This window comes from Leptodactylus fuscus, chromosome 3, assembly GCF_031893055.1.
Source record: "Leptodactylus fuscus isolate aLepFus1 chromosome 3, aLepFus1.hap2, whole genome shotgun sequence".
NCBI lineage: Eukaryota > Metazoa > Chordata > Amphibia > Anura > Leptodactylidae > Leptodactylus > Leptodactylus fuscus.
The window spans coordinates 242,251,129-242,265,595 of NC_134267.1; the positions used below are offsets into that span (position 1 = coordinate 242,251,129).

The following is a 14,467-nucleotide window of genomic DNA, read 5'->3' on the forward strand; positions in this document are numbered from 1 at the left end:
CATATTAAGATACTTCATACTGTATTCCACCCTGACACAGCCTGCAGATAGAAGTCGGTCACCTTACACCGTTCTCCAGCACATCTGGAGACTCTTCCAGGACCCTCTTCACCAAGCCCCAGCACCTCCAAGCCCCTTCAAATCGCGCAGCCGTCAACTGGAATGGAACATACCTCCCAATTATCCCGGATTCCGCGTCTTGTCCCAGATTCAACTCATCTGTGACCTCTTCGGATGAGTCAAGTCAAGTCAAAAAAACTTTATTGGCACGTCCAATTATACATTTGGCATTGCCAAAGTAGAGAGAGTGGTTGGGGGTGAGCAGGAAGGGGGGGGGGAGTGGGCATGTAGAAGGTGGATGGGTGGGGGGGTGTATTGGTTTGGGGTATCTTCGTTCTTGTTTGGGACATGTGGGTATGGGCAGGCGTAGGGTGGGTGGCTGATTAAATGAGGTGGTAATGGGGTGTAATAGTCCTTGGGGTGTTATCTTCCCCTCATTTGGTGACAGCTGGACACGTATTGGGCAGCGATCTCCACAGTGGCCTCTTCTTCTCCCAGTAGGATGTAGAGTTTCCTCTTCTCCCAGTCTGGGATGTGGGCAGAGAGTCTTTGGTAGTAGACGGCCCTCACAGCTGAGTATTTGGTGCAGTGTAGCAGGAAGTGGGTCTGGTCTTCTAGGGCCCCCTGGTCACAGTGCTGGCACAGTCTCTTCTCCCGTGGCTTGTACGTCTGTCTGTATCGCCCCGTCTCTATCTCTAGGTTGTGGGCGCTCAGTCTGTACCGGCTCAGGGTCTGTCTGTGCTTGGGGTGGCGTATTCTCTCCAGGTAGGTGGCCATGGTGTAGTCCCTTTGTAGGGATTGGTACACGGTGAGTTTCTTGGAGTTATTTATTTCGTTTCTCCATTCTTCAATGTACCGCTCTCTGTTTGCCTCTGCGGTCGCCTTTATTTCGGCCTTGGTTGTCATCTGTTGGTGTTTTTGGTTTGGTGGTTGGCTGCTGTTTGGTTGTTGAATGTCTGGTTTGCTCAGGTGGCTTAGCCATGCTTGGTGGTGGTAAGAGCCAGGACTGCTGTCCTGTATGTGAGTCCAGAATGATAGCGCCCTCTTCTGTATGGTGAGCCATAGGGGGAGTCTGCCTAGCTCTGCCCTGCAGGCTATGTTGGTGGTGTTGCGATGGACTTGGAGCAGGTATTTGCAGAACTCCAGGTGGAAGTTCTCTGTTGGGCTGGAATCCCACTTTGACTGGTCTGGGTAGGTGGCTGGGCCCCAAACCTCACTGCCATAGAGAAGGATCGGGGAGATGACAGCGTCAAATATCTTCAGCCAGACCCTCACCGGTGGTTTGAGGTGGTACAGTTGTCTGAGCTGTATACAATACAGCAGATGAACTGTACAGGGGTGGAGCAGGGCCGTCACATCGCACCTGCAGCTCTCTGAAGACTCCAGACCAGAGAACATTTTTTTAATGTTTGGTAGAAGGCGGACATTATACAGTTGGGACAGTTGGAGGAGGACATTATACTGTGGGGGTAGATGGAGGGGGACAGCTGGAGGGGGAAATTATACTGTGGGGGAAGCTGGAGGGGACATTAAACTGTGGGGGCAACTAGAGCGATCATACAATGTTAGGGTGAATTTAGGGGTATTATACTGTGTGGGGGCAGAAAGAGAAATGAATGGGAGTGGGTGGGGCCGCACCTTCTATCTAGTTGGGGAGGGGCGTGCTGGAAGCCATACTCCTCAGACTGAGCGGCCCGATACCTGGGCCCAGCCAAGCGGTTCCCACCACACAGCCAGTCACAAGACGTCAGCGAGTCAGTCGGGCCGATCATCTCCTATCTCAGGCCTTCATGTGTACTGAGGAGCTGCGGCCATGTACGATCTGTATGAAGGACTCGGTGACTGGCGATATGGCTACCATGCTGCCCTGTTCACACACCTAGCACAAGCTTTGCATTGGCAGCTGGATCCAGGCAAGCCCACGCAGTTCGCAGTCTGTGACGTATCCTCTGCTTTACCAAATACGTCAAAATACCATTCAAAATGTAATAAATTTACCAAAATTTTCTGTTGTCCTCTATCATTCTGTACCTATTGTTGTAACCTGTGGCCGCACACTGACCTGGCCGTGGCCACAGTCGCATTGTGACCCCGAGGTGGCAGCAGCCATGACACTCAACTATAAAAACTAAAACGCGTTGCTCCAGTGACGCAGGTTCGGGCTTACGTTCATTTACGTTAGCGGTAGGGTGGCGCCCCCTCTTGTATTACTGTACACATTGCCTCTAATGGCAGCCGCCACTATCAGGGCTGTCCAGTTGGGGGCGCTCCTGTGAGGTATACGGAAGTAATAAACCGTGAAAAGAAAAGGGGGGGAAAAAAGCAAAAACTGGGTGACAGATCTGGCGTCGCCATCAGCGACCAGGAGGATGTGAGGCACAGCGCCCCCCTATGGGTGTATATGAGATAACTCCTGGGTATGACCGCAGGGCAGAGATGACACCTACAGTCAGCACACAGGCTCCGCCCTCCTCTGTGTCACATGGTCTCCTGTATAAGGAAGTAACAGTGTAGACTACAAGCCCCAGCATCCTCTGCTGCTTGTGATGTCACTTCCTGTCAGCAGACTCCGAAGTGTCACATTGTAAGTAATGGCTCATTCATGTCAGTGATAAGAACCCGGTATATATATATATGTGTATGTAGTATATACTGTGTGTACAGGACTGCACGTTGTATATACCATGTATATGAGCTTGGCGGACTGTATGTTGTATATACTATGTGTACAGATCCCCTCAGAGGACTATACATTGTATATACAGTGATTTGGGACCCCTGGAGGACTTCACGTTGTATATACTGTGTGTATGGAGCTTAGGGGACTGTATGTTGTATATACTGTGTATACAGGCCCCTCAGAGGATTATACAGTGATTTCTGACTTCAGGCGGACGTTGTATATACTGTGTGTACTGAGTTTGGAGGACCACACTTTTTATATACTGTTTGTACGGACCCCTGGAGGTCTGTACACTGTATATACTGTGTATACTGAGACCTAGGTTGTATACTGGTGCCATTGATGTCATGTGACCTTTGTTTCAGGTATGATGGCTTCCCTGTGGCGTGGTTACCAGCGATTACTCTCCCGCCATCCTTGGAAGGTGCAGATCATCACTGCCGGTGAGGCCTCCATGTACACAGCTCCAGCGCAGAATAATAATACAGTACACTCACATAATGTATGTTATTAGTGACAGCCACTCCCCCATGTCATGTGATAGCCTGACATGGCTGATAACAGATAGTAATAGATTGTATTCCCCTGTCCTACAGTCGGCCTCTCCTCTCCTGACATGGCTGATAACAGATAGTAATAGATTGTATTCCCCTGTCCTACAGTCGGCCTCTCCTCTCCTGACATGGCTGATAACAGATAGTAATAGATTGTATTCCCCTGTCCTACAGTCGGCCTCTCCTGACATGGCTGATAACAGATAGTAATAGATTGTATTCCCCTGTCCTACAGTCGGCCTCTCCCCTCCTGACATGGCTGATAACAGATAGTAATAGATTGTATTCCCCTGTCCTACAGTCGACCTCTCCTCTCCTGACATGGCTGATAACAGATAGTAATAGATTGTATTCTCCTGTCCTACAGTCGGCCTCTCCTCTCCTGACATGGCTGATAACAGATAGTAATAGATTGTATTCCCCTGTCCTACAGTCGGCCTCTCCTCTCCTGACATGGCTGATAACAGATAGTAATAGATTGTATTCTCCTGTCCTACAGTCGGCCTCTCCTCTCCTGACATGGCTGATAACAGATAGTAATAGATTGTATTCCCCTGTCCTACAGTCGGCCTTTCCTCTCCTGACATGGCTGATAACAGATAGTAATAGATTGTATTCCCCTGTCCTACAGTCGGCCTCTCCCCTCCTGACAAGGCTGATAACAGATAGTAATAGATTGTATTCCCCTGTCCTACAGTCGGCCTCTCCTCTCCTGACATGGCTGATAACAGATAGTAATAGATTGTATTCTCCTGTCCTACAGTCGGCCTCTCCTCCCCTGACATGGCTGATAGCAGATAGTAATAGATTGTATTCCTCTGTCCTACAGTCGGCCTCTCCTCTCCTGACATGGCTGATAGCAGATAGTAATAGATTGTATTCCTCTGTCCTACAGTCGGCCTCTCCCCTCCTGACATGGCTGATAACAGATAGTGATAGATTGTATTCCCCTGTCCTACAGTCGGCCTCTCCTGACATGGCAGATAACAGATAGTAATAGATTGTATTCCCCTGTCCTACAGTCGGCCTCTCCTCTCCTGACATGGCTGATAACAGATAGTAATAGATTGTATTCCCCTGTCCTACAGTCGGCCTCTCCTCTCCTGACATGGCTGATAACAGATAGTAATAGATTGTATTCTCCTGTCCTACAGTCGGCCTCTCTTGACATGGCTGATAACAGATAGTAATAGATTGTATTCCCCTGTCCTACAGTCGGCCTCTCCTGACATGGCTGATAACAGATAGTAATAGATTGTATTCCTCTGTCCTACAGTCGGCCTCTCCCCTCCTGACATGGCTGATAACAGATAGTAATAGATTGTATTCCCCTGTCCTACAGTCGGCCTCTCCTCTCCTGACATGGCTGATAGCATTTAGTAATAGATTGTATTCCTCTGTCCTACAGTCGGCCTCTCCTCTCCTGACATGGCTGATAACAGATAGTAATAGATTGTATTCCTCTGTCCTACAGTCGGCCTCTCCTCTCCTGACATGGCTGATAGCATTTAGTAATAGATTGTATTCCTCTGTCCTACAGTCGGCCTCTCCTCTCCTGACATGGCTGATAACAGATAGTAATAGATTGTATTCCCCTGTCCTACAGTCGGCCTCTCTTGACATGGCAGATAACAGATAGTAATAGATTGTATTCCCCTGTCCTACAGTCGGCCTCTCCTCTCCTGACATGGCTGATAACAGATAGTAATAGATTGTATTCTCTTGTCCTACAGTCGGCCTCTCCTCTCCTGACATGGCTGATAACAGATAGTAATAGATTGTATTCCCCTGTCCTACAGTCGGCCTCTCCTGACATGGCTGATAACAGATAGTAATAGATTGTATTCCGCTGTCCTACAGTCGGCCTCTCCTCTCCTGACATGGCTGATAACAGATAGTAATAGATTGTATTCCGCTGTCCTACAGTCGGCCTCTCCCCTCCTGACATGGCTGATAACAGATAGTAATAGATTGTATTCCCCTGTCCTACAGTCGGCCTCTCCTCTCCTGACATGGCTGATAACAGATAGTAATAGATTGTATTCCCCTGTCCTACAGTCGGCCTCTCCTCTCCTGACATGGCTGATAGCAGATAGTAATAGATTGTATTCCTCTGTCCTACAGTCGGCCTCTCCTCTCCTGACATGGCTGATAGCAGATAGTAATAGATTGTATTCCTCTGTCCTACAGTCGGCCTCTCCTCTCCTGACATGACTGATAGCAGATAGTAATAGATTATATTCCTCTGTCCTACAGTCGGCCTCTCCCCTCCTGACATGGCTGATAACAGATAGTAATAGATTGTATTCCCCTGTCCTACAGTCGGCCTCTCTTGACATGGCAGATAACAGATAGTAATAGATTGTATTCCCCTGTCCTACAGTCGGCCTCTCCTCTCCTGACATGGCTGATAACAGATAGTAATAGATTGTATTCCGCTGTCCTACAGTCGGCCTCCCCTGACATGGCTGATAACAGATAGTAATAGATTGTATTCCCCTGTCCTACAGTCGGCCTCTCCTCTCCTGACATGGCTGATAACAGATAGTAATAGATTGTATTCCCTTGTCCTACAGTCGGCCTCCCCTGACATGGCTGATAACAGATAGTAATAGATTGTATTCCCCTGTCCTACAGTCGGCCTCTCCTCTCCTGACATGGCTGATAACAGATAGTAATAGATTGTATTCCCCTGTCCTACAGTCGGCCTCTCCCCTCCTGACATGGCTGATAACAGATAGTAATAGATTGTATTCCCTTGTCCTACAGTCGGCCTCTCCTGACATGACTGATAACAGATAGTAATAGATTGTATTCCCCTGTCCTACAGTCAGCCTCTCCTCTCCTGACATGGCTGATATCAGATAGTAATAGATTGTATTCCCCTGTCCTACAGTCGGCCTCTCCTCTCCTGACATGGCTGATAACAGATAGTAATAGATTGTATTCCCCTGTCCTACAGTCGGCCTCTCCTCTCCTGACATGGCTGATAACAGATAGTAATAGATTGTATTCCCCTGTCCTACAGTCGGCCTCTCCCCTCCTGACATGGCTGATAACAGATAGTAATAGATTGTATTCCCCTGTCCTACAGTCGGCCTCTCCTCTCCTGACATGGCTGATAACAGATAGTAATAGATTGTATTCCCTTGTCCTACAGTCGGCCTCTCCTGACATGACTGATAACAGATAGTAATAGATTGTATTCCCCTGTCCTACAGTCAGCCTCTCCTCTCCTGACATGGCTGATATCAGATAGTAATAGATTGTATTCCCCTGTCCTACAGTCGGCCTCTCCTCTCCTGACATGGCTGATAACAGATAGTAATAGATTGTATTCCCCTGTCCTACAGTCGGCCTCTCCTCTCCTGACATGGCTGATAACAGATAGTAATAGATTGTATTCCCCTGTCCTACAGTCGGCCTCTCCTCTCCTGACATGGCTGATAACAGATAGTAATAGATTGTATTATCCTGTCCTACAGTCGGCCTCTCCTCTCCTGACATGGCTGATAACAGATAGTAATAGATTGTATTCCGCTGTCCTACAGTCGGCCTCTCCCCTCCTGACATGGCTGATAACAGATAGTAATAGATTGTATTCCCCTGTCCTACAGTCGGCCTCTCCCCTCCTGACATGGCTGATAACAGATAGTAATAGATTGTATTCCCCTGTCCTACAGTGGGCCTCTCCTCTCCTGACATGGCTGATAACAGATAGTAATAGATTGTATTCCCCTGTCCTACAGTCGGCCTCTCCCCTCCTGACATGGCTGATAACAGATAGTAATAGATTGTATTCTCCTGTCCTACAGTCGGCCTCTCCTCTCCTGACATGGCTGATAACAGATAGTAATAGATTGTATTCCCCTGTCCTACAGTCGGCCTCTCCTCTCCTGACATGGCTGATAACAGATAGTAATAGATTGTATTCTCCTGTCCTACAGTCGGCCTCTCCTCTCCTGACATGGCTGATAACAGATAGTAATAGATTGTATTCCCCTGTCCTACAGTCGGCCTCTCCTCTCCTGACATGGCTGATAACAGATAGTAATAGATTGTATTCTCCTGTCCTACAGTCGGCCTCTCCTCTCCTGACATGGCTGATAACAGATAGTAATAGATTGTATTCCCCTGTCCTACAGTCGGCCTTTCCTCTCCTGACATGGCTGATAACAGATAGTAATAGATTGTATTCCCCTGTCCTACAGTCGGCCTCTCCCCTCCTGACAAGGCTGATAACAGATAGTAATAGATTGTATTCCCCTGTCCTACAGTCGGCCTCTCCTCTCCTGACATGGCTGATAACAGATAGTAATAGATTGTATTCTCCTGTCCTACAGTCGGCCTCTCCTCCCCTGACATGGCTGATAGCAGATAGTAATAGATTGTATTCCTCTGTCCTACAGTCGGCCTCTCCTCTCCTGACATGGCTGATAGCAGATAGTAATAGATTGTATTCCTCTGTCCTACAGTCGGCCTCTCCCCTCCTGACATGGCTGATAACAGATAGTAATAGATTGTATTCCCCTGTCCTACAGTCGGCCTCTCCTCTCCTGACATGGCTGATAACAGATAGTAATAGATTGTATTCCCTTGTCCTACAGTCGGCCTCTCCTGACATGACTGATAACAGATAGTAATAGATTGTATTCCCCTGTCCTACAGTCGGCCTCTCCCCTCCTGACATGGCTGATAACAGATAGTAATAGATTGTATTCCCCTGTCCTACAGTCGGCCTCTCCTCTCCTGACATGGCTGATAGCATTTAGTAATAGATTGTATTCCTCTGTCCTACAGTCGGCCTCTCCCCTCCTGACATGGCTGATAACAGATAGTAATAGATTGTATTCCCCTGTCCTACAGTCGGCCTCTCCTGACATGGCAGATAACAGATAGTAATAGATTGTATTCCCCTGTCCTACAGTCGGCCTCTCCTCTCCTGACATGGCTGATAACAGATAGTAATAGATTGTATTCCCCTGTCCTACAGTCGGCCTCTCCTCTCCTGACATGGCTGATAACAGATGGTAATAGATTGTATTCTCCTGTCCTACAGTCGGCCTCTCTTGACATGGCTGATAACAAATAGTAATAGATTGTATTCCCCTGTCCTACAGTCGGCCTCTCCTGACATGGCTGATAACAGATAGTAATAGATTGTATTCCTCTGTCCTACAGTCGGCCTCTCCCCTCCTGACATGGCTGATAACAGATAGTAATAGATTGTATTCCCCTGTCCTACAGTCGGCCTCTCCTCTCCTGACATGGCTGATAGCATTTAGTAATAGATTGTATTCCTCTGTCCTACAGTCGGCCTCTCCTCTCCTGACATGGCTGATAACAGATAGTAATAGATTGTATTCCTCTGTCCTACAGTCGGCCTCTCCTCTCCTGACATGGCTGATAGCATTTAGTAATAGATTGTATTCCTCTGTCCTACAGTCGGCCTCTCCTCTCCTGACATGGCTGATAACAGATAGTAATAGATTGTATTCCCCTGTCCTACAGTCGGCCTCTCTTGACATGGCAGATAACAGATAGTAATAGATTGTATTCCCCTGTCCTACAGTCGGCCTCTCCTCTCCTGACATGGCTGATAACAGATAGTAATAGATTGTATTCTCTTGTCCTACAGTCAGCCTCTCCTCTCCTGACATGGCTGATAACAGATAGTAATAGATTGTATTCCCCTGTCCTACAGTCGGCCTCTCCTGACATGGCTGATAACAGATAGTAATAGATTGTATTCCGCTGTCCTACAGTCGGCCTCTCCTCTCCTGACATGGCTGATAACAGATAGTAATAGATTGTATTCCGCTGTCCTACAGTCGGCCTCTCCCCTCCTGACATGGCTGATAACAGATAGTAATAGATTGTATTCCCCTGTCCTACAGTCGGCCTCTCCTCTCCTGACATGGCTGATAACAGATAGTAATAGATTGTATTCCCCTGTCCTACAGTCGGCCTCTCCTCTCCTGACATGGCTGATAGCAGATAGTAATAGATTGTATTCCTCTGTCCTACAGTCGGCCTCTCCTCTCCTGACATGGCTGATAGCAGATAGTAATAGATTGTATTCCTCTGTCCTACAGTCGGCCTCTCCTCTCCTGACATGACTGATAGCAGATAGTAATAGATTATATTCCTCTGTCCTACAGTCGGCCTCTCCCCTCCTGACATGGCTGATAACAGATAGTAATAGATTGTATTCCCCTGTCCTACAGTCGGCCTCTCTTGACATGGCAGATAACAGATAGTAATAGATTGTATTCCCCTGTCCTACAGTCGGCCTCTCCTCTCCTGACATGGCTGATAACAGATAGTAATAGATTGTATTCCGCTGTCCTACAGTCGGCCTCCCCTGACATGGCTGATAACAGATAGTAATAGATTGTATTCCCCTGTCCTACAGTCGGCCTCTCCTCTCCTGACATGGCTGATAACAGATAGTAATAGATTGTATTCCCTTGTCCTACAGTCGGCCTCCCCTGACATGGCTGATAACAGATAGTAATAGATTGTATTCCCCTGTCCTACAGTCGGCCTCTCCTCTCCTGACATGGCTGATAACAGATAGTAATAGATTGTATTCCCCTGTCCTACAGTCGGCCTCTCCCCTCCTGACATGGCTGATATCAGATAGTAATAGATTGTATTCCCTTGTCCTACAGTCGGCCTCTCCTGACATGACTGATAACAGATAGTAATAGATTGTATTCCCCTGTCCTACAGTCAGCCTCTCCTCTCCTGACATGGCTGATATCAGATAGTAATAGATTGTATTCCCCTGTCCTACAGTCGGCCTCTCCTCTCCTGACATGGCTGATAACAGATAGTAATAGATTGTATTCCCCTGTCCTACAGTCGGCCTCTCCTCTCCTGACATGGCTGATAACAGATAGTAATAGATTGTATTCCCCTGTCCTACAGTCGGCCTCTCCCCTCCTGACATGGCTGATAACAGATAGTAATAGATTGTATTCCCTTGTCCTACAGTCGGCCTCTCCTGACATGACTGATAACAGATAGTAATAGATTGTATTCCCCTGTCCTACAGTCAGCCTCTCCTCTCCTGACATGGCTGATATCAGATAGTAATAGATTGTATTCCCCTGTCCTACAGTCGGCCTCTCCTCTCCTGACATGGCTGATAACAGATAGTAATAGATTGTATTCCCCTGTCCTACAGTCGGCCTCTCCTCTCCTGACATGGCTGATAACAGATAGTAATAGATTGTATTCCCCTGTCCTACAGTCGGCCTCTCCTCTCCTGACATGGCTGATAACAGATAGTAATAGATTGTATTATCCTGTCCTACAGTCGGCCTCTCCTCTCCTGACATGGCTGATAACAGATAGTAATAGATTGTATTCCGCTGTCCTACAGTCGGCCTCTCCCCTCCTGACATGTCTGATAACAGATAGTAATAGATTGTATTCCCCTGTCCTACAGTCGGCCTCTCCCCTCCTGACATGGCTGATAACAGATAGTAATAGATTGTATTCCCTTGTCCTACAGTCGGCCTCTCCTGACATGGCTGATAACAGATAGTAATAGATTGTATTCTCTTGTCCTACAGTCGGCCTCTCCTCTCCTGACATGGCTGATAACAGATAGTAATAGATTGTATTCCCCTGTCCTACAGTCGGCCTCTCCTGACATGGCTGATAACAGATAGTAATAGATTGTATTCCGCTGTCCTACAGTCGGCCTCTCCTCTCCTGACATGGCTGATAACAGTAATAGATTGTATTCCCCTGTCCTACAGTCGGCCTCTCCCCTCCTGACATGGCTGATAACAGATAGTAATAGATTGTATTCCCCTGTCCTACAGTCGGCCTCTCCTCTCCTGACATGGCTGATAACAGATAGTAATAGATTGTATTCCCCTGTCCTACAGTCGGCCTCTCCTGACATGGCTGATAACAGATAGTAAGAGATTGTATTCCGCTGTCCTACAGTCGGCCTCTCCTGACATGGCTGATAACAGATAGTAATAGATTGTATTCCCCTGTCCTACAGTCGGCCTCTCCTCTCCTGACATGGCTGATAACAGATAGTAATAGATTGTATTCCCCTGTCCTACAGTCGGCCTCTCCTCTCCTGACATGACTGATAACAGATAGTAATAGATTGTATTCCTCTGTCCTACAGTCGGCCTCTCCCCTCCTGACATGGCTGATAACAGATAGTAATAGATTGTATTCTCCTGTCCTACAGTCGGCCTCTCCTCTCCTGACATGGCTGATAACAGATAGTAATAGATTGTATTCCCCTGTCCTACAGTCGGCCTCTCCTCTCCTGACATGGCTGATAACAGATAGTAATAGATTGTATTCTCTTGTCCTACAGTCGGCCTCTCCTCTCCTGACATGGCTGATAACAGATAGTAATAGATTGTATTCCCCTGTCCTACAGTCGGCCTCTCCTGACATGGCTGATAACAGATAGTAATAGATTGTATTCCGCTGTCCTACAGTCGGCCTCTCCTCTCCTGACATGGCTGATAACAGATAGTAATAGATTGTATTCCGCTGTCCTACAGTCGGCCTCTCCCCTCCTGACATGGCTGATAACAGATAGTAATAGATTGTATTCCCCTGTCCTACAGTCGGCCTCTCCTCTCCTGACATGGCTGATAACAGATAGTAATAGATTGTATTCCCCTGTCCTACAGTCGGCCTCTCCTCTCCTGACATGGCTGATAGCAGATAGTAATAGATTGTATTCCTCTGTCCTACAGTCGGCCTCTCCTCTCCTGACATGGCTGATAGCAGATAGTAATAGATTGTATTCCTCTGTCCTACAGTCGGCCTCTCCTCTCCTGACATGACTGATAGCAGATAGTAATAGATTATATTCCTCTGTCCTACAGTCGGCCTCTCCCCTCCTGACATGGCTGATAACAGATAGTAATAGATTGTATTCCCCTGTCCTACAGTCGGCCTCTCTTGACATGGCAGATAACAGATAGTAATAGATTGTATTCCCCTGTCCTACAGTCGGCCTCTCCTCTCCTGACATGGCTGATAACAGATAGTAATAGATTGTATTCCGCTGTCCTACAGTCGGCCTCCCCTGACATGGCTGATAACAGATAGTAATAGATTGTATTCCCCTGTCCTACAGTCGGCCTCTCCTCTCCTGACATGGCTGATAACAGATAGTAATAGATTGTATTCCCTTGTCCTACAGTCGGCCTCCCCTGACATGGCTGATAACAGATAGTAATAGATTGTATTCCCCTGTCCTACAGTCGGCCTCTCCTCTCCTGACATGGCTGATAACAGATAGTAATAGATTGTATTCCCCTGTCCTACAGTCGGCCTCTCCCCTCCTGACATGGCTGATAACAGATAGTAATAGATTGTATTCCCCTGTCCTACAGTCGGCCTCTCCCCTCCTGACATGGCTGATAACAGATAGTAATAGATTGTATTCCCTTGTCCTACAGTCGGCCTCTCCTGACATGACTGATAACAGATAGTAATAGATTGTATTCCCCTGTCCTACAGTCAGCCTCTCCTCTCCTGACATGGCTGATATCAGATAGTAATAGATTGTATTCCCCTGTCCTACAGTCGGCCTCTCCTCTCCTGACATGGCTGATAACAGATAGTAATAGATTGTATTCCCCTGTCCTACAGTCGGCCTCTCCTCTCCTGACATGGCTGATAACAGATAGTAATAGATTGTATTCCCCTGTCCTACAGTCGGCCTCTCCCCTCCTGACATGGCTGATAACAGATAGTAATAGATTGTATTCCCTTGTCCTACAGTCGGCCTCTCCTGACATGACTGATAACAGATAGTAATAGATTGTATTCCCCTGTCCTACAGTCAGCCTCTCCTCTCCTGACATGGCTGATATCAGATAGTAATAGATTGTATTCCCCTGTCCTACAGTCGGCCTCTCCTCTCCTGACATGGCTGATAACAGATAGTAATAGATTGTATTCCCCTGTCCTACAGTCGGCCTCTCCTCTCCTGACATGGCTGATAACAGATAGTAATAGATTGTATTCCCCTGTCCTACAGTCGGCCTCTCCTCTCCTGACATGGCTGATAACAGATAGTAATAGATTGTATTATCCTGTCCTACAGTCGGCCTCTCCTCTCCTGACATGGCTGATAACAGATAGTAATAGATTGTATTCCGCTGTCCTACAGTCGGCCTCTCCCCTCCTGACATGGCTGATAACAGATAGTAATAGATTGTATTCCCCTGTCCTACAGTCGGCCTCTCCCCTCCTGACATGGCTGATAACAGATAGTAATAGATTGTATTCCCCTGTCCTACAGTGGGCCTCTCCTCTCCTGACATGGCTGATAACAGATAGTAATAGATTGTATTCCCCTGTCCTACAGTCGGCCTCTCCCCTCCTGACATGGCTGATAACAGATAGTAATAGATTGTATTCTCCTGTCCTACAGTCGGCCTCTCCTCTCTTGACATGGCTGATAACAGATAGTAATAGATTGTATTCCCCTGTCCTACAGTCGGCCTCTCCTCTCCTGACATGGCTGATAACAGATAGTAATAGATTGTATTCTCCTGTCCTACAGTCGGCCTCTCCTCTCCTGACATGGCTGATAACAGATAGTAATAGATTGTATTCCCCTGTCCTACAGTCGGCCTCTCCTCTCCTGACATGGCTGATAACAGATAGTAATAGATTGTATTCTCCTGTCCTACAGTCGGCCTCTCCTCTCCTGACATGGCTGATAACAGATAGTAATAGATTGTATTCCCCTGTCCTACAGTCGGCCTTTCCTCTCCTGACATGGCTGATAACAGATAGTAATAGATTGTATTCCCCTGTCCTACAGTCGGCCTCTCCCCTCCTGACAAGGCTGATAACAGATAGTAATAGATTGTATTCCCCTGTCCTACAGTCGGCCTCTCCTCTCCTGACATGGCTGATAACAGATAGTAATAGATTGTATTCTCCTGTCCTACAGTCGGCCTCTCCTCCCCTGACATGGCTGATAGCAGATAGTAATAGATTGTATTCCTCTGTCCTACAGTCGGCCTCTCCTCTCCTGACATGGCTGATAGCAGATAGTAATAGATTGTATTCCTCTGTCCTACAGTCGGCCTCTCCCCTCCTGACATGGCTGATAACAGATAGTAATAGATTGTATTCCCCTGTCCTACAGTCGGCC

The 14,467-nt window shown here is 47.4% G+C and overlaps 1 protein-coding gene across 2 annotated transcripts in view; it reads left to right on the forward strand.

Annotated features, from left to right (window-relative positions):
• Positions 1-2,575: 2,575 nt before the first annotated feature.
• LOC142198366 (mitochondrial inner membrane protein Mpv17-like) overlaps positions 2,576-14,467 on the forward strand; it is a 100,887-nt gene continuing 88,995 nt past the window's right edge. For both annotated transcript variants that reach the window (XM_075269364.1, XM_075269363.1), the window contains exons 1-2: positions 2,576-2,644; positions 3,109-3,186. In XM_075269364.1, the coding sequence (XP_075125465.1) occupies positions 3,111-3,186 (76 nt within the window). In that variant the 5' untranslated portion in view covers positions 2,576-2,644; positions 3,109-3,110. The remainder of the gene's footprint in view (positions 2,645-3,108; positions 3,187-14,467) is intronic.